The following is a 25,106-nucleotide window of genomic DNA, read 5'->3' on the forward strand; positions in this document are numbered from 1 at the left end:
CACGTCGTTCAGGTGCATTGTCTTTGTCTTAAGTTTTGTGCAGGAGTCCATCTCAGGAACAACAGAAAGAACTTGTCATAAAAGAAAGTTGTGATGAGCTGGATAAGAAGCAGTTAGAACGAGATATCTTTTCTACACACTTTTGCACAATTGAAGAATACAGCAATAAAATCATAGAGAAACGGAAAATCCGATTCAATGGACATAGGCTAAATCCACAGGGTATTTTGAGCTAGATCCTCGAAGAGAAAAAGGGTGTATATGGTGGACGGCGATGTGTGTGATAGTAGCAGTACAGCTATGCTAGCTGTTAAACTAGAAATCCAGTGCAGAATGCCATAGTAAAGCAACAGTGCGTAGGGTAGCAGCTAAGCTCAGAGAACGTCTATATGCTTGCTACTAACAACTCAGTGACGCACGAATTGGGCACACCATTTAGCACGGAGCACAAGCCCAAGTCCTCATTACAGTATTTGAGTATCCAGATGTGTTTTCCTTCCTGGTTTAGACATCTGATTTCTGGGGGGAGAGGGATTCTACTTTTAGAGCTTGTTTATTTTTGAAGCAAGATTCGCAGTACCGCTTGGACACTTACATCCCCTAAGGATGCAAACACTGTCCCCTGAGGGGGACAGTCCTGCTCAGCTGAGCACCTCGTGAGGAGAGATGCGTCTGATCTGGGGTCACAAAGGCGGAGGTCTGGACTCAGACACAGCTCTAGGTCAGGTCTCTCTTCAGTCTGTGACAGCAAAGTCAGAAGCACAGAAGCCCGTGCTGTGGTACTTGCCTTTACTGCTTTCCACGGCTTCCTATTTCTAACTTGCTAGCTTCTTGCTGAGTGTGCTAATACCTGTGAAAAACTCCATTAAATGCCAGACTCTCCTATGTCTAACTTTGATTCTGCGAAAAAGGGGGATGTCTCACTGAAGGGCTGCAAAATGGAGCATCACTGAACCTCTCTAGGAGATTCTGTGCCCTCAGTATCACAGCTCGCTCACATTTCAGTTCTGCACTACAGCTGTATAGAGACTCTGGTTGTGATCATTAACTCATATTTGATTTTTTTTCCCAGCAGTGATTAATTATCTCTTAGCAAGGTTGTTGATGACTTTCTGATTGCTTTATCCCTCAGTAAATCTTTGGGGATAACTAGTTCATTAATAAATTAATTAACAAGCTTAATAGTGTGCTGTCTCAAATCCACAGGAAAGCTTAAAATTATTCCACCTGACATGTGTTCCCTTATGTCTTGTTCAAGGCCAGAAGAAGTAGGTAGGCAGGCACCTAAATCCATTTTTGGATTTAGCCCTTAGGTTTTGGGAAGGATCACCACTGTCCTGAGAAAAATTAGCTCATTTCCTACATGACATGAACAAGACTTTTTGTGTTGAACAGAGAATTACACTTGCATACATTCATTAAACTGCTACCCGATATTACTGCCTTGCAGACAATGACTGTTTATCACTGTTATTAGTGAAATACCAAAGTTGTGTTTGATCTTAAGGTCTGGACTCTGCTATAGAACTGAGTTAACATGCTTGTTAACTTATCACCTAATGCAGACTTCTCAGGTAACAACTGAGGAATAAAGCAATCGGAAAATCACCAACAACTTTGCTAAGAATTATTAATTTTTTTTGAGAAACAAATACAAGTTTGGTTTTGACTAAAAATGACAAACGTCTTTAAACATCTCCATTGCATTTGGGCACAGCTCTGTACTTTAAGGCGTTGAGAATTAACGGGATTAGTGGGTGACTTTCCTCTCATCAAGACCGCATCTACAACAAACTAAGGATACTGATTTAAACATTTGCATGTGGGTGCAATGTGCTTTACCTTTGACTATATGTCTGAACTTAATTAGCCTCAATTTTCCTGACTGTGCTGACAGCCTTGAGGCCCAGATCATCATTTTGGTTTCAGTTACAATATTCATGCAGCAAGTGGAAACCTTGCTTTCACATCTGTCTCTGTCTGATGGGAAAAAGAACTTCAGTTCATTAATATGCCAAAAGAGCCCTTCAATAGCTGGGTCGCCAGGTTTTCTGAAACACTGTTTGTCCCTCATGGTAAAACAAAACTGGTTGGCATAACTAATGAAATAAGTTAATCTCAAAATTGATACAATCATGGGATAAGGAGAGATAGATTCAAGCAGCTAGTTTCACGAGTTTGTTTTTATGCTACCTAAGATGCTTCAGTTGGAGAGCCTGACTCTTATCAGAGAGTATACAGATTTAGGGATGACAAAACTCTATAAAGACATAGCAATCTCACTAAGCAATCTCATCCAATGAAAGTGTGTGTTAAAGTTGTGCTAAAGCCTAACACTTCATTGTTGATGGTTGAAAATTTGAGGAAAAAAGAGCAAAAGCTAGAACAAATTCTCTCTCTCTTCTGCCCCGCAACTCCAGCCACCACTGCTTCATTAGAAAAACGGGAGTGCAACACAAAAAATACCATTCTTACCTACATTCTTTCAGTACCATTTCAGATTTTTCTATCCTTTTTACATAGAAGAAAGCCGAAGAGTGTTTTCATCAAAGGTCATTACATTAAATTTTATTTATTTCTACACTTTTATATAGAAAGTAAATTGGGATGAATGATTATTTATTATCCAAACGTTTAAATCACGTCCTTTTTCTCCACCTTTTGTGCTTTCTTTTTTTCCTAATGGAAATTAGAAAACTAGAGTATGGATTGGTATAGAAAGAATACAGCACAGTTGCACCTAGGATAAAAAGGAGGAGGAAAAGAATTGTATTATTGTATTTTTCACATTTCAAAAAATCTACTCTCACATTTTGTGGCTACTTTCTCATGATTAGAAAAAACCCTAAACATTTTTAACACAAGGAGGATGCTTTTAGGACAGATATCACACAGTTTGCAAGTATGCTGCTACATGGTACAGGGACAAAGAGAAGAGTCTTTTCACAGCAGTAGAGTTATGCTGGATTCACAATTAGTGTAAATAATACCAAAGTCTGGATCACACTGTCTGAGTTGACATTGAACAAAAGTAAGCCGGAAATTTCTGTTTAGGCAATGAAAAAAACTCTTCTTCTTTTATTTTCCTGATTTATTTTATTCCAAAGCCTATTTTTATACACAGACCTGCACTTTGAGATATTCAAATCCCTTAAAAAGGGCTTCATAGCTACTCCATTTCTTAATGCTTTCTGTCTGAGACACAAATGTCAATGAATTGTCCAGGAAAGATACAAAACCTTCTTTAATTCTCATTGTTCTTAAGGATAACAGCAGAAATACTTCTCAAATGGCGGTGCTAAAAATATTTTCTTTCATTGCCTCTGCTGTTGCTGATTTGACCAGAAGGTTTCCTTGCAGAATTAGCCTAGGTACAGAAGATGTGAATAAAACCTCCATTCCCAATTCTAGTTTCACACGGACCCCATTGATTTCAGCTGCTCGCAAAAAGGTAGACAGGGTTCATGTTTTTAAAATAGATGTAAATAATCCCCCACAAAATGATCTGGTTATAGTCCCAGCTGAGGTATAGATTTCCAATTGCAGTGCACCTGCTTGGCGAGGTTTCTCCTTCCATATTACATCAATAATAAAGCAATGAAAATGCTTTCAAAAAACCACTCTGCCAGACCCCCCAACATCATTCACTCAAGTAAATAATAAAAACATGTACAGGACATTTAAATAAATTTAAAGTGGGTGTATTTATCACAATCAAATCTCAAGTTGTCCACTTGTCTGTTATAAACAAAACAAAACAAAACAAAGCAAAACATGACAAAGAAAACATATCCTTTTGCAAATTAACTGAGATATATTTTTTTTTAATACTATAGCTTAAAATAATGGCTTCTTCACAGTATTTTGTACACCCTGTTTTCATCTAAACTACTGCAGTGAGTTGCCCTTTTTACCACGTTATTGCACTGACGACTGTCTAGGTTTGTGTGGCAAGGTTTTGGTAGTGGGGGGGCCACAGGAGTGACTTCTGTGAGAAGCTGCTAGAAGCCTCTCCCATGTTTGACGGAGCCAATGCCAGCCGGGTCCAAGACAGACCCACTGCTGGCCAAGATCAGTGGTGGTGATGGCACCTCTGGGATAACATATTTAAGAAGGGGAAAAAAAACAACCCACAAAACTGCGCAGCTGAAGCCGGAAGAGAGGAGTGAAAACATGTGAGACAAACAACTCTGCAGACACCAAGGTCAGTGAAGAAGGACGACAAGGAGGTGCTCCTGGTGCTGGAGCAGAGATTCCCCTGCAGCCCATGGTGAAGACCATGGCGAGGCAGGCTGTCCCCCTGCAGCCCGTGGAGGTCCATGGTGAAGCAGATATCCACCTGCAGCCCATGGAGGACCCCAGACTGGAGCAGGTGGGTGCCTGAAGGGGACTGCGACCCCATGGGAAGCCCATGCTGGAGCAGGCTCCTGTCAGGACCTATGGACCCATGGAGAGAGGTGCCCACACAGGAGCAGGCTTGCTGGCAGGACTTGTGACCCTGTGGGGGACCCATGCTGGAGCAGTCTGTTCCTGAAGGACTGCAGCCCATGGAAGGGACCCATACTGGAGCAGTTCACGAATAACTGCAGCCCGTGGGAAGGACTCACATTGGAGAAGTTCGGGGAGGACTGCCTCCCGTGGGAGGGACCCCCACACTGGAGCAGGGGAAGACTGTGAGGAGTGTGGCAGAGACAACGTGTGGTGAACTGACCACAACCCCCATTCCCTGTCCCCCTGCGCTGCAGGGGGTGGGTAGAGAAACTCGTGAGCGAAGTTGAGCTCGAGAAGAAGGGAGGGGTGGGGGGAAGGGGTTTTAAGATTTAGTTTTTATTTCTCATTATCCTCCTCTGATTTGATTGGTAATAAATTAATTTTTCCCCAAGTTGAGTCTGTTTAGCTCATGACGGTAATGAATGATTTCTTCATGTCCTTATCTCAACCCATGAGCCTTTTGTTATATTTTCTCCCCCCTGTCCAGCTGAGAAGGGGAGTGACAGAGCAGCTTTGGTGGGCACCAGGTGTCCAGCCAGGGTCAACTCACCACAATGACACCAGCCTCTGCAAGTGATGGCATCGGCCTTAGCATGGAAAGGCAGAATTTTGAAAACCGTTTGAGCAGTTAAATGGAGGAGGATGAATTTCAGACACTTGTGCTTTTAAATACATTTGCGTTAAAGCCTTTTTTTTTTTTTTTGTAGAGCCTTCTTCTGAAAACTAATAGAGTGTGAGCAATCCTGTTTTGGCTGAGTCATCCCCATAACATTAGTTGTAGTTCAGAGCCCTTCTCACCTTGCAGAGGCAGGGAGAAAGAAATGGATTATTTCATGTAACTTGCATATAAATTGAGTTACCTTTTAAATTTACAGATTTCTAAAAATACTACATAGCAACACAGTCTGAGTTACCATTTTGGGATATACAATTGGAAAATAATAACAATGACTTTCATTAATACATTGGAAATACTTGAAACTTGAGTCACATAAGCTAAAGTTTTCATAATGTGAGCCAAATAATAAAAGCCACCAAACTGGATTAATTACAAGGAATGGCAAAATATTCATTTGCAGAGAAAGAAGTAACGGCACCACTTACCTCAAAACTTACAGATCCATTGTGGTCAGTGTCAAATGCATTAAACAGAAAATGTGCATAAGTTGTGGAATCTACAATTTAAAACAGTAAAAATAGTTCATAGTAAGCACATCTTATTTCATTTAATTTCATTCCATGAAAAAAAAAAAAGATACCAAGATGTATTTTGATACCAAAATTTGATAGCAAGACTAAATTTTCAATTCATTTTAAATTTCTTTTTTTGCAGGGGAGAAGGAGGGATAAATTATAAATGAAAGTATGTGGATAGCTACACTGTTAGGAACAGAAAATTTAAATTTCTAGTCTAGAATATCTTTATTCATTTTTATTACCATTTCTACTAATCACTGATATCTGAATGAATACCAAGTTATTGTACTCTGAAACAACCTGTGTTAATGGGAATGCTACTTTATCAGTTAAATGACTGTGACAGGGTATCTATCTCATATGTTAAAGAAGAAAAATATATTCATTTGTTCACTTTAAATGAGGGAAGCAGACACTACCATCTGTGCATCTGGCGTATCGTTTTTACTCTGAAGAGAGGTCTGTTACCCAAGTTGAAGATGATCTTGTCCGGAAGCTGCAGCTGCACTCGGGTGCTATGCTCACCCACAGGTGAGATAAAATCCTGTCCAGAGAAGCAGATTCTTAAAGCTGGTTTGCTGCTTAATTCCCATGAACATGGTATGAGAGCTAGGTGCCTAAAAATCTTGGAGAAACTGGCTGTGACTAGCTGAAGGGGTCAATAAGACTCTGAAAGATGACCTTAAACAAGTGATCCCTTCACTAATTATTTGTATCCTTTTCAAACCCACTGGCCACTGCATATCGACTCATTTCAGAAACAAAAGACAGCACGGATATAAATCAGTCAAGCCTCTACGTTTTTGTAAAGATCCATCCTTCCATTTCCACTGAATACCTTCCGAGAGGCACAACCTGCTCCAGGAGTAATACATTGCGAAGAGAGAACTTCTCCAGAGACTGCCCTGTTGATGTGAGGTACAAGCTGCTGGGGTTATGGGGAAGTCAGCTTTCCTCAGGCTCTTCTCCCTCCCTCAAAGCCATGCAGATTAATGTAGGCTGAGGTATTGTTTACTTTTAATACCCATTGCTTTGCTCTTTCTATTTCATGGGTTTACATTCATTTTAGGTTAATTAACATTAACCTCACAAACTTTTACTAAAGTGAGAAGTGTTATGAAATCGGTGTGCCCCTTGCAGGACTAACCCCGCCTTAGCATGGAAAAACCTCATCAGTGCTGAGGTGCCTTTTTCTGATTTCTTGGCACTCAACTATTTTATCTTTCATATCAAACCTGAAAACATTTATTTGTAACAGCCCAAAATATCATTTTGAATTGAAGTGAGTGATAGTCTTGGATCACTCACCTGAAATGCCACATCGACCCCAAGGAACCATATATACCAAAACTCAAAACTTCGTACTTCACAGATTCAGACCTGATATTAGTAACTAAAGTCTCTGGTCTTAATATGGTAATTTCATATGATGTTAAATACTTGTAGCAAAAAAGCCCTCTGCAAACTTTAAACCCTGTGTCTGTTAATGCATTTTCAGAGAATTAAAAAAAAACCCTCACTACTGAGACATGTGTTCATTCATCCATGTATCCAGTCATCACTGTAATTGCTTAAGCATGGCCTAGCAGATAAATTCCCACTTTAACTGAAAAATGTACATTTGTTGACTTCAGTTTATATTTAGGATTTTAATAGTCATATTTTCTATGATCTACTGAGACTTCTGTTGTGCAACAGAATATGCTATGCAAACCATCTTCAGGGAAATAACATATTATAGAGGTATAATTACTGTAAACTGAATTTTAAATTCCTATTCTCTTGGCATTCATTTCTTAAAAATATGTGAAATATTCCTAATTATTTTCTGTAGATTTACAGAAAACACAAAAGTAAACACAAAAGTTTTTTATTGTTTGTTGCCCATTCTTGATACAATATACTACTCTTTTTGCATGATGGTATATGAAAAAAAAATCTCTACTTGGAGAATGTTTTATTTCTAGTAACCCCTTCTAAAAAAAAAAAAAAAAAAATCAGAGGTCGTTTTCAGGGATGTTTGTTCAGGCAGTTCTGGTCTGAAATTTTGCCTTCAAAGCTACAGCAGGATGAGGTACACTACTCTTTTAATCAGAGCTACTTAGTGTGATTTCTCCCTGCCCTACCCCGCTAAATCTTGAAAATTAATCATGTGAGACAAAAGCTTAACTTTTTAAATAAAATATATTTTCTTTTCAGGGATCAGATATCATAACTAGTAGGCTAAATTGATATTTTGACAGGTTGAGACAGGAACAGATATTAGATCAGAATTCCTTTGAAATACACCATTAAAACATTTTAAACATCAGAGACAAAAAATGGTAGTCATTAAACATCCAAGAGAATGCTTTATCAAACCGTGAACATAATCTGTTCTGTTCAGAACTGAGGAGGAGTGTAATAATTATTCAGTGTCTGGATTCTTATCTACAACCTGCCTGTCTGGAGAACAAATCCAAGTTATATTTCAGGTGATCCATTGCATGAACACGGGGGCACCTATTCTCCCGTATTTCTAAAAAGAAGTAACCAGAGTGCATTTCCAGCTTGGAAAGCTTTTCATAAAGCTCCTTCTGCCTTTTAAAATACATCGATTTTACTGCAGATCTGTGTCATCTCCTTTGTTACTCTTAATGCGTCTCCCTTATGTACTTTCTACTCCTCCTGTCCCTTGTCCTGAATAGTCTTGAAATTCGCTTGATGAAGTGACTTGCTGGATGACATCGAAAAATGACTTTATGGTGATTGCTTAGTCACCCTGAAGCTTAAAATCTTACACGACTTCATTCTGTTTGCTCAGATATGAATTGTTATAATGATACAACATGTTGCATCTGGTTTTGCATTACACAGACAACTGGGGCACAGATCTACATGTACCACACATGTTTTAATGTGGGGACAACTTTCAAACTTTTTTTTTCCTCTTTAATATTCAGACATACATAAAAACAATATTTTAAGTGCAACTGAACTGTAAAGGCCTCAGCTGCACACAATATTTTGGCAATACATTAAAAGATTTAAGTACCCAGTCTAGCTGCTTAAAGGGACACTTAAATATGATGATCTCACCCTGTTGTTACCAAGCAGGGATACGCAGATATAGACAACTGATTGGACTTTGAAGATACCTTGGCCAATGTGAGGAACAAAGAATAGACTTTGGCTCCCATACCTCTCACAAAATGGCAAAAAGTCAATGCAGGCACCTACAAAACAGCACAAAACCTGCACAAAATTTTTCAAGTCTCAGTGGGACCCCAGAAATTCAAGGATTACTGATGTGAGATGTTACTCCTCCAAGGAGCTTCAGCTCTTCTGCTGTTTCCCCTGAATATTTTTCCTGAAATTTTGAGGAATACTGCATAAGGCTTTCACATTTTTTTGTGCTGTCTTTATGTACTGCTTAGGCTGCATGCCATTGCGTGGAGGCCGTGGAGGATGGGGAGAGGAAGGGGATAGCTTCTGTGGTCGCTCCTCGGTGCTCTTCGCTAAGATCTCTGAAATGGATTTTTTGAGAAAGCTAAAAATGCTGTTACTAAGATGTTGCTACTAATACACAACATCTGTTACTGATAAGTGAATTATCTGGATTTGATACTTTTCTACCCTGCTTAAAAATCTAACTTTTTACTGTATTTTACTAATGTTAAAAGAAGGAAGAAATTTTTTTTTATTTTGTTTTTGTTTGTTTGGTTGGTTTGGTTTGTTGTTTTTTTTTTTTTTTTCAGAAAAGTGTAACTCCCTTGTTGCAGACAGAGGAATGGCATTGTTGAAATAGCAATGAATATCCAGGTGCCCCTGGAATACAATATTACCATTGCTACTAAGAAGCCGTAAGTTTTATAGGGAGCTTTCCCCAGGGCGAAGGCTCATCAGCTTGCAGCTTTGTTTCCCGTGGTTTAGCTGTGACAGCAGTCTCTCCAATTGATCAGGTTTCTGATTGGCTTTACTTTTGTGGCACAGCTATAGCTTTATACAGGTAGCAGAAACATGCAGTTATTCTACGTAGAATATGTAGAATTCTATGTAGAATATATGTACGCCTCTAACATAATGATGCAGTGGAGAGAAGATATTTTTGCTTCATTTGCTTGCAGTGCCCTGAGCAGCAGGGAGATGGGATGCAGTGCAGAGGAGAGCAGGTGTGGGATGAGAGGGAATGGGGCAAATGTGTTAGCAAACATGTAGAAACGACCCCAGGTGAATCGTAGAGTGAGGAAGAGGAAAGCACCAGTATGAACATCCTATTCCTATTAGCACCAAGAAAAGGGGTAGAAACTAAGAACTGTGTTTATAAAATCATTATTATTATAATGCATTCATATTCTTTCATTTCTGTAACAATTAGGTCAGGACTAATAAAGATTAGGAACTTAAGGTTACATTTATTCTAGCAATAGGTTTTAGCTTTACTTGTGTAAAAGGTGAGCTTTTGCTTTGCCCGTAAACAATTTTAGGTGTAACAACAGGAATTTTTTTAAATTATTTTAAGTGTAGTAAAGGTGTAGTAAATCTCATGCAAAGAATTATTTTCACTAGCCAGAGTAACTAAAAAATACAATATCTGAAGCTGTAATTGTTACCTTGCTTTAAAAGCTTAGATACAGAAATAATCGGTAGGCAGGTCAACTTTTTTAGCCTTTTTTTCTTCCTATTGAGCGTGCCTACTTGTTAAGGATTTCAGTGATGGTAATCCACACTGAATGCTGCTCTTTCCCTTTTAGGTCTTTATTCAAAATAAAACTAATTGGGAGATGTTTTGTTCCTACCAATTAAATGCGCTTTTTGAAAAATACAAGTGAAAAGAAAGAGGTATGAACAGTCCCAGGGAAACATGCAAATCTCCAGAGCGGTGGGAGAAGATGAAGAGGCAGGACTGAAGAGTTGTAGGAGAATATGAAGAGGCAGGACTGAAGAGTTGTAGGAGAATATGAAGAGGGGAGACTGAATAGTAAAAGCAAGAGGCAGAAAAGAGAGGAAAACATTTCAAACCGAAAGAAAATCCAAGGTTCAATGCAAAAAAAATATTGCACATTTTTGTGTTACCTTCATTGCACTAAAAGGTTGTTAAGATAAAGAAATTAATGAAAGCCCTGGAAATTAATCAATTGAAAGTAAGGGTAGCAAAAAAAGCCCTCATTTAAGTAGAGAAACCCCATAGAAGTCAAGGGCGTTCTGCCATTGATATTAGAGGGTACCCTTAGTGCCTCCAACAGTTTTCATTTCTACTGTGAAAGGTTCTGTGGACTAAAAGAGAACGGGGATGACTGTGTCGAAAGTTTGAAAGGAAAAAGTTTTGGAGAAACCTGTTTTTCAGAGCTACCCATAAACAAGTGGTAACATCATAACAGGATACTGACTCCTTGTAGATATCACTGCACTTCATTCAGAAATACATACCTTAAAATGTGTCCAGCCATCAAGTAAGTACCCCATGAGTTCAGACAGAGCTTGAGACAACAATCTTGTTAATTTGAACAACGGGCTCTTTTGTCAGACTTAGGCGTTAGCAAACATAACTCTCTGTACACTGTAGCACTAATTACATCCGCCAAGTACTCACCTCCCTGTGGAAAGAACTGAGAGTAAATCTCTTTGAAGGTTTCTTCATTGACAACACCGCTGGGGCATTCCTGAAAAAAAAGCGAAAGGCAAGAAATAAGTAGCATCCAATCTAGTTGAGTCAAATCATATGTTCATGAGACCACACAGAACATGGCTGTAGTTCTGAGTGTAACGTGTCTGATTGTGCACTTTCAACCAAATATTAATGCATTAAATGTGTATCACTTTGAAGTATCTTCCTAAAGAGTTCCCATGGCACAAAAATTTCTTCTGTGCCATGTATCTAAACGTCAGTCTTGGGACCAGAGTGACAGACACGAGCAGCAACTGCTCTGCTGCAGTGCATGGAGCTATCGGTGTTGCTGTGGGCCATGGGTGGTTGTTGCCACAGCCGCTAGCAGCACTTGACCAAGCAGGACTGTGAATTGCAATTGCACTGATGAGGCCACACCTTGAATACTGAGTTCAGTTTTGGGTCCCTCGCTAGAAGAAAGACACTGAGATTCTAGAGCGAGTCCAGAGAAGGGCAACAAAGCTGAGAGAACAAGTCTTATGAGGGAACTGGTGGTGTTTAGCGTGGAGAAAAGGAGGCTGAGGGGAAACCTTATTGCTCTCTACAACTACCTGAAAGGAGGCTGTAGAGAGGTGGGGGTCGGTCTCTTCTCCCAGGTAACAAGCAATAGGATGAGAGGAAATGGCCTTAAGTTGCACCACATGAGGTTTAGACTGGATATTAGGAAAAACTTCTTCACAGAAAAGGTTACCAAACATTGGAACAGGCTGCCCAGGGAAGCGGTAGAATCGCCATCCCTGGAGGTGTTTAAAAGAAAGGTAGACATGGTGTCTAGGGACATGGTTTAGTGGTGGTTTTGGCAGTGTTAGATTAGTGGTTGGACTCGATGACATTAAAGGCCCCTTCCAACCTAGACGATTCTATGATTAATGATACAACATGCAGTCATATTCTACTTGAAGAGCTATATTCAATTAACTTAAAAGACCCTAACACAGAAGATCTTACTCAAACCTTGCAGATCCTTCTACCACTTTACATCTTGTTCACAAACCGAAATACATAAGAAAGAAAAAGCAGAAAGTGTCCGAGTAGGGCGGTTACAGAGAAAATGAAAGGAAGTGAAGGAGAAGAAAAAAGAGGATTAGAGCAGTGACTTTACAAAAATGACTTACCTAAAGGGGTAGGAAAAGCAGAAGGAATACTGTATTGTTTACTGAGTCATGCACAGAAATCAAAGACCAGACAGGTGACTTCTAGCCCTGAATTTGCCAGACTGAGCAGATGACTTTGGGCAATGCACTTCATTTCTTTTTGGCTTAATTCCTTCTTTAACACAGAGAGTGAAAAAAGCCTGGCAAACTTTTTAAAAGGTAGGCATCTATTACTTACCTAAAGAAAGGTAAGTAAGAGAAGACAAATTAAGTGTTAAGGTTCTTAAGTGCTTAGTGCTTCTTGTCTTAAACTGGAAAAAGGAAATAGCTTTAAATGAAGATAAAGAGCAACGTAACATATTTTACCAGTGTAATAACAGCTTTTCCTGTGGGACCAAATGATATTTCTATTAGATCAAATAGGATTCAATTAGATCAAATTAGATCAAATAAGGAATACTGAGATATTCATAGTTCTGACAGCTTCTGCTAAGAAACAAATACTATAATCTTGCTAATCAAGAGATGAATGCACCACCTGAAAAACACATCAGATCTGGTGATCTATGATTATTTTTATGTATGTCACTATCCTCAGCCAAAATCAGATCTTCACCATGACTAAGCACATGCAAACACACAGTAAGAAACAACTCTGTTTGATAAGAACAGACAGACAAAGAGCTGTCACAGAGACAGAAGTACAAAATTATTTGTTTCTGGTCACGGAGGCTGTCACTGATGGAGGCAGAATTAGAGCAGAGGTCTCTGTAAGACCAGATATACACTGACTGCTGGGCCCCACTGCCTTTCAAACCGAAGCCCTGGGGAGTGGGGGGAACAGTGAAATGCATCTAGCATCTCTACCCTTTGTCAGGTAAGGAGCAATCCGTTAATTGAGGTGGCATCTCCCTGCCTGTCATGTATTTGGGAGTGAGGGCATTCTAAAACATCTCTCTCTGCTTTACCAGCTTCCCAAAAAGACTGTAGTCAGGTGGTCTAGTGCCTCTGTGGTCCGCAGCAGGTTTACTACACTGCTTGTCTTTTTATGCGAAGCCTTTTGGAGTTGTGTAAGTGCATGCAAAAAAGCAGTATTTTTACTTGTATTGTACTTTACAATAAAGAAAACATCAATGAAGTATTCAGATACTCATTGATATAACAATATAGTTATTGTTATATGTAGAAAATATAACAAAGGTATTTCACAAGTTCCTCGTCCAAGCATACATCGATATATACTCTACATCATTCACAGACCTGCTCAAGAAAGAATATCGCAGCCTTTTCCCTGAGCTGGGTGGGAATGTGACAGGACAATGCAGTATTTTAGAATTTTGAAAAAGAAGCCATGGTTTCTTTCTGTTCTGCATGTAACTTCTTTTCAGACAAAAACCTAGGCACATTTTGCGCAAACTAAAAAGAAAAGCTATACATTTGAATTTTTACAACTCAGATTTTGCATTTTTTTTATTTTTCTGAGAAGCTTAATAAATAAGGAATGATAAAATGTGCATTTAGGTTTGTCTAACTCTATGGCTTATTAAGATGCAAAGTGATTTTTCTACCTTTTCCTTGTATGAAAAAGACATACAAAATATGTTAATTTTGCAAAGAGCGCTCTCCCCTTTTTTACAGGAAATGCCAGCAACTCCAACTGGCTGGCAGTCCTTAGTCCGAAGCTGTGAAGAATAAGACTCCCATTTCCTGACTTCATTTAAGTGTTACGATGTTAGAGGAGAATCAAAGGTACTCTGGAAAAATTTGTCTAATTTATTCTTTGTTAGTTCAGAAAAAGTTAGCAGCCTGTTTTTAGAGAAATCCACGATCTACATACCTTATTAAAAGGTAGTACTTTTTTCTGATGCTTAATGAACTCCGGTTTCACCATACTGTTTGAAAGAAACGTTGCTTGAAAAGGTAACCTACTTTCACAGAATTGCGTGTTAGTAGAGCCAAAAATGACCTCTTGAGTTTATCTTGACTGACTCTCTGCATTTTCCTCTGCTTTTTACCACAGCATTGCCAGTAACGCCTTACCTTTTCCATCCTTGGAGATCTGTAGCCATTGTATCCTAAGGACATTCATCAAAAATCCATGATGTTGGCCAATTCATTTTATCAGAAATATTTGGTTGAAACTTTTATTTCTTTAGCTTGGATTTTCCCTCTGAGACTATACAAGACTGTGAACACTTCTGTTCTTAAATGATTTTAATCTAAATATATATGTAGCCAACATCATTTACCTCTTGACTCATAAATCTGGCTTTATTGTGTTTATCAGGAGATTTCTCTAGTTCAGTGAGAGAGATTTAATATTGTAATTAAGTATGGCTTTATGTCAAGTTATTGCTGACTTCTTCCATTGAACCAACTGTAATTAAAAAAAAATCTTTCTAACCTTTCATTAAACTCTTATAAAAGAAAGGAAAATAAATAGTTTGAAAGAAAAAATGTAAAACATTTCCTATATTCTTTTTTCCTTCAGCTGTATAGAATTCGTTTTGTTACAGAAAATTTATGTTTGACGGTCTTTTAAAATTGAATTAATGATGTATTATTTTCATTTTGAAGAATAAAAAGGAGGAAAAATTCATCTTGATCTGTTTTGCCTGAGTCCAGTCCTCTCTCCTTTAAAGGCAAATAAGATAAACTGACAGAAAGAAGAGACAGAGAATAATAAATATCATTCTGCCTTTTGATGCTTTCTCTTGCCTGCAGTTTTACTGCTGGGGAAATTACACCTCCAGCACATAGTCTTATGAACCACTCCAAAACCTGTAAATTATTTACAAGCTTCATGCTGTCTAAACTGTCTTTTTTCCAGTATTTCTATGAGTACTGCAATAGGTGGATTCTTCTTTCCTACCTAATCAACACCCTTTTTAGACAAGAGGCAAACCAAAAAAGACACAAAAAAAAGGAGAAATAGTGAAATGTAGGAAAGAGAATGAAGGAGAAACAAATTCTAAACTCAGACTTTTGTCTGTATAATAAACAATTTAGTATGACGGATTAATCTGCATTAGGAGCTTTTGCAATTTTAAATATATTCTAATTATGGGCTTTTGCATGACAGGTTCTTCATCCTATGCTTTATCTGCTGTCAGTATTTGTTCTGCTTCATTTTAGGTATCTGTTCATGTCCATTGAATTAGTTATCTCTGACTGACAATATTTTCTCTTTTTGCATGTACTTCCACTGTGACTGAAAATTTAAATTTTCCATAAACACAAAACTTAATGGAACAACACATGCACAATTTTGAAACAGCATGTGTGTACTTTAAAGCTAATTCTACCAAAAATCCTACAACCTAAACCCACAGTGGATTTCCATAGCCCAGCCCAGTTCCTGATTTTTCATTTGAGTATAATAGGGCTTTGGGCAAAACAGCATGAGAATTTAACAAATGGGCTTGATTTAATAACATAATCTAGGTCAAATTGATAATGAAATTTGGGCCAACAGACACCTCATGAAGCTCAAAAAGAATTGCAATGTTCTGCGCCTGGGAAGAAATCGTCCCTTGCCCCAGTACCATCTGTGAAGTGACTGGCTGAATGGCAGCGCTGCCGAAAAGGATGAGGGGTTACAGTGGATGTCAAGCTGAGTATGAGCCAGCAATGAATTCTTACTGCAAATAAGCTAAACCACCTACTGAGCCAAGCAGTGTTCAGGACACAAGGGTGTGGGTTACAGACTTGAGACAATAGGTTCTTAAGCTTACATTTTTTCATTTACATTCACTTTTAATTTTATGCACTGCCTACTTCCAAAGCTGCATACTTAAGGTTGATTTAAATTTGCTATATCTAATGTTTATTCCGATGCATATAATTGAAACATACGCCGCCTTATGAGTTTCATATTTGCAGAAAACCAAGCCAAATGATAATTATACAATTCACATCGGTTGCAATACCAAATTAATTTCTCCCACTAAGAAAGACAATTAGTATTTTTGGACTAAACATCTAGTTTTATTCTGAAAACACCGCCATGTATTTGATGTTTAATCAGTGCACATTGATGTGCATTTAGCCTATATTGGCCTCCCATGGCAACACATCAGTAGCTATAGATGGCCTGCAGATAGAAGGGTTTTTTTCAGTGTGACTACACTAATGCATTATATCAGCAAAGTTTATACCTGAAATGTAAAGTGTTTTTTCTAGGCTTATAGAAAATGTAACCACAAGAGAACTCAGATGATCTGAAAATTCATTCCCTAAAGTATGTAAGCACTATATAAATTATCTGGAATAAGACCAGTGATACTCAGTTCACGAATTACTCCTATCTTGAGCCTCCTTCAAAATAAAATGTGTCAAAAAGGAGCACGCACAAGAAACTAAGGTACAAACAGTCCCTCTGAGGGGGGAAAAGGTAGGGACTTCGGTGAAACATGTCTAGTGTGATCTCACTATGCCTCAGAAGAAGGAGAAAAAGAGACAAATCTCACTCTGAGAGTGCCCCTTCGTACCCTGACACAAAGGCTGACACATCAATATCAACATGGCATCCACCCTGAAGACTTTGCCAGAACAGCGTTGATCAGGGTTGTACTGCAGCTGCCGAGCCAACCAGGTATTTGTCGTACAGGTACAAAGCTAGATCCATAAAGAACTAGCCTTATAAATCTTACCAGCTGCCACTTTCAAAACCTAAATCGACACGTCTGACCTCAATAGCCTCTGTATTTTGCCAATTTGTGACAGATAACAGTGTTCTCACTTCCCCAAGTTGCTGTTTGGGTAATGGCTCTGTAGCCATAGGCTGATTGCAACCAGGAGGGTAAGTGGTTACCAAAGCAGAAGAGTGATGGTGGGAGGATCAAAGACGAACAGAAAAAATTCACTCAAAGAAGCAGCGTCACATTAAAAAATTTTTTGCATTTGTTGAAATGAAGAACCTAAGTGCTGTTATGATTAAGCTGCTGGGTCATTAAAAATACATATACCTCGTGTTTAGATGGGATAATTGGCTGAGCAGGGGTAGTAAATTTATACTTCATGAAGTTAACACTACAGAAAAAAAAAACAAAAAAATGAAAGTAACATGAAAGCCAAAGAGAAATGATGGCATGGAGGTGAAAATTTCCATGTCAGGGTTTCTGAGGTGTTTCATTTTCCTTCCTACAGCTACAAATCTGCAATAGCTTGTTTCAAATGCCTCCTTTGAGTGCCTGTAATGTCCCAGTTTGCATACGACACAGGGCAGCCCAACCTCTTTTTCTGAGATTTGTCAATCCATTGGGCTCATCCGGAGCTGCTCAGTTCTGCTGACGGATGGACCTTGCTCCCAGTCATTTCTATGTCCATTTCCCTCCACTCCGCAGGGAGAGATCTCCCCAGCGCCTTGAGCCTCTTCTTGGTTCCTCTGGCTGCTGCCTTGCTCCTGCCTGTCTCTTTTCTCTTTACCGCTGCAATAGGGCACCATTTTCACATAGTCTCTGTTTCCTAGTCCTTGAAAGAAGAGGTCTATCAACCTCTGCTCTGAATCCCCACATCTCAAAATCTTTTCCAGAAAGAGTTAGGTTGATGGTTGGACTAGATGATCTGAAAGGTCCCTTCCAACCTAGGCAATTCTACGATGTTATGATTCTATCTTTTCTTCCATTTCAGAAGCTCCTTCACAGATAACCCTTAATCAGGTTATCACCAACTATTACCCCATTTGTCAGACAACTGTCCAAGATCAAACCAAGGCAGCATCAGATAGATGCAAATTTCCAGTCAGACAGATCCGAAGTCCCAGCTCACTCTTAAGGGCTAGCACATTCTGTGAAAAGCATGAAAGAGTATCTTCCCTAATATTATTCTTCATTCTCACTTTGTGTCAAATCTTGCCTTGTGCTGTCTCTGTAGCATAAGTTAGAGAAAGGATGCAGAGACAGAACCCTTCTCGGGAAAGAAAGCAGGTGCAATTCAGGATTGTTAGCGTGAGGGAGTGTAAGCGATACCATCCCATTACATTGATACGGTAAATTCCCACAGCAAACAGGAAAACCCAGTGTGCTCTCAGCAACTGCAGCACTTGTGGGCCATGAGAAAGGGGTGACCTTAATTTGGCAAGGAGAAGCAATATTGAAAAATTACTTGTTTGGACATTAAAGAAAAATATTCAAAGATGATATAAGTAGGTGTGTATGCTGTTGATGAAAACAAGGTTTATTTTGACTAGGTGTTTTATTTAATTGCAAGTAATTAATGGTAGTGAATCGTGTCCTGATGTGGACCTGCACAAGCAAAATGTTACTTAGGAGAAGTTTATACACTAAATTTGTCTAAAATTCTCATAGCCTGCAGACACAGGAAGAAGAGTATTCAGTGGCTGCTGCACCGTATTCCTCTATGGCCAATATGGGAATTGGCTTTTTACAGTTTTAGTATGTCTTATGGCTTTGAAATTTAGCTAATATCCAGCTGACACGCTATAAAACAATTTAGTCATGTCTGCAGACCACTGAATGTGCTTCAAGCAGAGCAGAAAACAAAACCACAAGCTAATACACTTCTAGACTAAACTTGTTTATATTTCATTTATACTTAATAAAACTGTTTATATTTTCTAAGAATGCTGTTCCTGGCGGTATGCTGGATTTTGTTCGGTTACATGGTAAAAGCCTGTCTGCACACCTGCGGAGGAGCACAAAGAGACAATGGCAGATTGCAGACCCCTAACTGCCCTGTCCCGGCTGCTCCCAGGACATCCCAGGAGGCATCAGCCCATCAAAGGCCCAGCTCCACAAGCCCAGGGGAGCACAGGGGCACAACCCAAATTAAGGACAGACATCCTGGCCCTCCCCGGGGCTGTCCCAGTGCAGTCTCAGCCCCAGTGTCTGGGCGTTGAGTCAATGTTTGGACTGAAGGAGGTTGCCACCTCACGGTAGGGGACGCATTATGGGATGCAGGGGAAGGGCATTTGGGCATTGCACAAGATTTATTATGGGATGTTTAGTGGGCAACCAAAGGTGGGGAAAGGGAGGGATTTAGGTGAGTTGAGGAGGAACGAGTGTGGGAAAATAGTGGGATAAGGGTATATAAAGTCCTGGTCGTGTATACAGTTGACTGGTAAGTTTGTTTGGCTGGCCGTGCCCTGTGCCTGACCAGGGCAATCTGTCCTGTCTTCTTATTGAGCTCCTTTCCAGGTCTTTCCTGGGTGAGGGCTCTCTATTCTGTGTGTGCACGGGTGTGCATGGGAGTGTGAGTGCAGCAGCTGGGGTCAGACCACGGGTTGGAGGACCCCTGTGTCCCTGGTGCAGGAAATGGAGCGTGTGTGGGAGCGTGAGTGAATGTGTGAGCACTAGGGAAGATCAAGTCGGATAAGCCGGTGAGCTAGTGACATCACCTGGGAGCCAGGATGAGAGTGGGTCTCTAAGGGTAACACAATGGGGAGGTTGGCTACTGGGCATCAGGGAAGTCCAGAGTCTGAGCCCAGCTGCTTGAGGGATCCACACTGTACATATGTGTGTGTGTGTATATATATTCTCACCTCCACGCTGCTCAGCCACAGAGGGGATTGGGATGAAGCCATTGGCGCTGCTGTGTTCATGTGACTGCTCTGTGTGTCTGTCTTTGACCTGTGTGGCTGGCCATGTGTATAGGTATATGTGTGATGTATACATGTGTTCTATGTGCATGTGCCTACTGGGAACACATCTTCAGCCCCGCTGCTAGTTGAATTTGTAATTTTGTAACTCATTTCTCTGTAGTAAACACAAATCTATCTCGTGCTTGATATATTCACCATCAAATAAATTTAATTGCCTATTTATTTTGAAGTGATAGCTACTATGATTAACTTTATGTCCTGAAAGTACTCTTAGAATACAAGGTTTATTTTTTATACTGATATTTTTTGTAAAAAAGCAAAACACGTATCAGAAGTGATCTTCATGAAAAGGGGCATGGTGGCATCGCTAGAGTTCAGATCGCATTATTGGCCAACATCGGAGAAACACCAAGAGCAGGGAAAAAAACCAGCAGCAGCTAATGAAAATGGAATTATTTTAGTGGGACTTCAAAGTAGATGGTACCAACAAAATGAGGTTTCTGGGGGAAAGAAGGTTTTGATGTCATTAAAGGAAAAGCAAATGCAGCCTGAAAAATACCTCAAAAGATATGCTTAAAAGAGATGTGATGCACTAGCCTCTGAAGCAGCCTCAAAAAACTAATTCAGAGAAACCCTCTCTCTTGAAATATTTGAAATGTGGCTGAACAAAGCACTAGAAATTAAGACTGGGAAAACTAACCTGGGAATAGTTAGACAGTTCAAAAGATCTTTTTCTATTCTCATTAATACAGATTAAAAAAAACCCAGACAAATATATTTATGATCCTTTTCTTTTTTCTTTTCCTTTGCTCTAAATACATCTACAAGCAGCAATAATGGAAGAAGATGTAGGGAGAGGAGAGCAGCTGTTTTCCTGCCACAGTTAGATCCCCCCCCAAGACAGCAATGAATTCAGAGAGACTGAACTGTAAGCAAGATATTGTCCATTAGGTGTTGGTAAAATTTCCAGGAGTTATTTCTCCTATGGATTAAAAGGAAAAAACCCATGTCTTTGTAATCTATTATAGACAGTCATTTCTCTGAACAACGTCTTTGAACTTGCATCTTCTGGACTGCTGTATTGTCAGTATTTGGGCTCCTGCTTTTTAACACATCTTTTTGAAGCTAGATGAATGACAGAAACATTTAATTTCCTTTGTATAGATTTATCATTCAACACCTCAGCACATCAAATGGGAGCTCTGAGGGAGTTTTTAGGAAATCAGTGCATGTATGAGATAATTGCAATGACTACAGAGAGAGATCTACTTTGGCTCTTTTGATCAGGCAATTATATTATTCCCCCACCTCTGTGTTCCTCTTAAACTTTGCTGTTTGCCTACTATAAAAGCCAGTTTATCAAAGGACTGGGAGGACGACTGGCAGGACAGTGTCTCAAACTACTCACAAAGGATGCCAATTGGTTTTATTCTATCTTTAGACCTATCATCTGGGGTCTGTCCAGGCCTACAATACAATGGATCAAGTCCAGACCTTACCTGCCTTTCTTCTGAAAAGCTGTTGAAGGACCTGCTGTTAATTACCAAGAAATATGCAGAGATGGGAAGATGAGCAGAGGCAGGCTGTGGTGGGAGACATGGGTAAAAGAAAGTATTGAACACGTGTGCATTGGATGCTTGGTCATCAGTCACGGCAAATAAACAGGCTCAACGGAAAAGTGTTTGTTCGGGGTGTGATCTGTGCAAATGAAACCATAGGAGTGAGCAAAACCTGTATCATAACATCTCAGATTAAACGCATAAACCACACTCGGTATACTAATAAGAATGTGTCATTTCTTTCTTTCTGCTAGACAGGGGAGCCCCCTCCAGTTTTACATCCTTTTATAAAGGTTTAATGACTGGGTTACCAGCTACTCTAGCCAACAAATACAGCTGCCTTCTTCATGCCACTTGCCCAATAATAGAACACCAGTTAATTTTCTCAGAGAGAGAAGATAATTCCTCAGACAACTCAGAAATATGGATTTTTTACTCAAATCAGTTTTCATATTCCCTTAAATAATTGAAATCTTTTGCTAACTTTCCTAACATTTTAAAATTATTTTCTGTATTTATTTAAATTAATGAATTACTAATACTGTGCTGATAAACAAAGAATTTCCAAGCTAATGTAGATCTGGGTATACCAGAGAAACCAGAAATGGACTCAATCAGGAAATTTTTCCGTGTTTGAGCATAATTCATGCTCGATAATTACGCTATGTCTATTTAAAGTAGAACACATACAAAGTATAGGACAAAGCGTACTTAAAACATAGTTATAGCAGAAAGAATTTAATATAATTTCTGTTCTAAAAAAGCTTCCTGGAGTAAAATGAAGATTAATTAGTACATTAGTGAAGCCTTTCCTAATTTGTAGGAGAGCTGAGAGTCCCAGTACATTAATATGTGTAAGACACATGAAGATACTCAGAGAGTAGAAATTTTGAAAGTCCAAAATACAAGATAGTGTGGGGTTTTTTAATTTTTATTTATTACACTGCTTGAAATTACTCTTATGAAAAATTTAAATCTAAGTCCAGCATTAATATTCTTCGCATCTGTGGGATATTGGCCCCACTACATACAATAATATACGTGTTATTTATATATGTATATATGTATATATGAATGGGTATGTTTATAATGACCTATCTCTAGCTTGATGGATTTTCACTCATTTTCTCTAATGAATAACCTGTGTTCAATTCAATTACATTGAAAACCGCTGGTGTTTTTAATTTCAATTATCACTTCTACTTTTCATGTTATCGGGAAAGGGACAGCTATTAATTTAACCTCCTGTCTATTGAAACTGAATTAGCTTTTTTTTTTTTTTTTCTGATTAGGTTTCTCATCTTAGTTTTCTCAGGACTGAGCTATAAAAAAAAGCTTTCACAGCACCCTTTCTTTATGGAAATAGTTCTTGGTTTACATTTTTAAAAATAACTTCTGTGCAACCCCATAGAAAGACGCTGTAGCCAAACAGTGACGAATGATGAAATACGTTGACCAAAGCTACACCTGAGATCAGACTTATTTGTTGATTTTAAGAGGGCTGAATAGTCTTCCTAAAATAGCTTACTATTGTTTTTGGTTATTGCAGAATTTAGCCTTACAGATCAGAACATAAAATAACATACTCTAGTCTTGTATTACTTGTGAGTAATACAAGAGTGAGTATTACTCAAATGCTTGTGAACCTTGGGAGCTAGTAATGGAGGTGAAGCAATATTTTCTCTATTGTTTGTAGAAGCTGTATGGGATGAAAGAAATAGGGAGTAATAGAAAAGGAAGGTGTTTTTTCTGAAATGGTTAGTGGTGGTTGTCTCAGATAGTCTTTTGTCCCATTCCCTACTCTAAAGCCTTACTATGATTTTTCCTACTTATGGCTACAGGTGTAAAGCATAAGCAGTTTTTAACAGAGGACCTAGAACACAGGAGGCAAACTAACAGCCCCCAAATGCCCTGATTACTGGGTGTAAAGGGACATCCTTCCTTTCTATCTTTCCTCCCTGATCTAAAGTACAGCAGAATTACTTCATCTACAGGCTCGCAGGGGCAACACCGCAGGTTGTTGCATTATCATTTCTGTCACAGAAGTTACAGACTCTTTTTATAGCTCAGTGGCAGCAGTCTACGTTTCTAGGAACGTTAGTGGATTTGACAGCATCAGTGTCCATTGACACCCATTGGTGAAATACATGTAAGAACTCATTCCAAGCCTTGTCTCATCAGGTGAACCACAAAACTTCTTGCTTCTATTTAGTTACCCGTAGAAGAGTTGTGATAAGGCTTCCCAATGGCACAGAAAAGATGTACAAGATTTTGAGCTTCCCATCGAAAGATGCTCTAATGAACAAAAGCTTCTTCCCACCCCCTGCTTACTGTGGTAGTTTCAGAGGAAAACAAGCAGAAATAAAGGAACTGGCTCACATCCAGCATGTGTGGCTTCACACAGTAAATAACAATCAACACTTTGGCTGCTTCCACGATGCAGCGGGCGAGGTGCCAACAACGCTTTTAATCAGCGCCGCTCTTTGTTTAGCAATGCCCACTAACTAGTGTAATTTTTAGTTTCCTATTATTAGCACTGGCAGTAAAACAACAGTAAACAACATGACTAAAGATTTGAACTTAAAAGCTTGCCCCAAAGCTTGACGCTTTATGGATGAGTCCCCGGCATCTGAAAGGTGCTTACTGTTTCTGCCCTCTCTTGTCACTACAAGAGGGCATTTTACAATCCTGACTTCACAAATAGGCGTGAGTCATAATTAAATTAAATGTAGCAGAACCCATGCTTCAAATACTGATGAGTACAGTTTGCTGTAAACACTTTGGCAAAGACAAGGTACTCAGCCCTTGGGAGAAGACGTATTTAGGTGGGCACTGCTTCTGTGACTTGCCTTTCACACGTTCCCCTGTGTGGGACACATTTGATCAAGTCCCTTCAAATTGACTGAAATCCTAGGTGAGAGGAGGAAGAATAGGTCCTTGCTGGCAACTGCTGGACACTCAAGTGCACTCCCTTAGACCCACTCAAGTGATTCACTTGAGCAGAATGAAGGACATCACCAGTCCCTAACAGCCATATTTGAATATAGGTCAATTCTCTACTTTATGTATTTGTTATTCTTACATGAGGGAGTTAGAATTTAGAAGCTCAGCTTTGGTTTTCCCTAGAAGCTCCTTGTGCCCTTAAAGAGTGGAAGATTCACTGCGGAGGAAGCTGTACTAACAACCTTCTCTAAAGGTTAGAAGACTGGCACCATCAGAATAATTTATATTTTATAGGCATACCTGAAAATGAGAAAGCCTGACTTTAGTACAAGGTATTTATGAAGCAAACTCGGTTTGTCAGGGGTGAAAAGAAAAGAACTATGTTCTGTCTAAAATGCTGATCTGATTTTTCGTGTGTGTGTTTTTCAGTCAATTGGATGTTGATATTAAGTACTGACACCAACTCAAATTTTCATTTTAATCATGAAGTAAGAATACTGTGAGTTTTGCATTGCTGGGACACGTCTGCATGAAAGACACTCATCCTGAAAGCACATCCTAATTCATGTTATTTCACTACTTTTCAGAGTAGTGGTTCTTTGTTTCCTTCAAAG

The 25,106-nt window shown here is 39.2% G+C and overlaps 1 protein-coding gene across 12 annotated transcripts in view; it reads right to left on the reverse strand.

Annotated features, from left to right (window-relative positions):
• The window catches only part of KCNIP4 (potassium voltage-gated channel interacting protein 4), a 453,265-nt gene that overhangs the window by 11,466 nt on the left and 416,693 nt on the right, over positions 1-25,106 (reverse strand). For all 12 annotated transcript variants that reach the window (XM_063335350.1, XM_063335356.1, XM_063335357.1 and 9 more), the window contains 2 exons: positions 11,261-11,330; positions 5,596-5,666 (listed from right to left, as the gene is read on the reverse strand). In XM_063335350.1, coding sequence (XP_063191420.1) covers positions 5,596-5,666; positions 11,261-11,330 — 141 coding nt within the window. The remainder of the gene's footprint in view (positions 1-5,595; positions 5,667-11,260; positions 11,331-25,106) is intronic.

The sequence above is a fragment of the Chroicocephalus ridibundus genome, chromosome 5 (genome assembly GCF_963924245.1).
Source record: "Chroicocephalus ridibundus chromosome 5, bChrRid1.1, whole genome shotgun sequence".
NCBI classification, from domain to species: domain Eukaryota; kingdom Metazoa; phylum Chordata; class Aves; order Charadriiformes; family Laridae; genus Chroicocephalus; species Chroicocephalus ridibundus.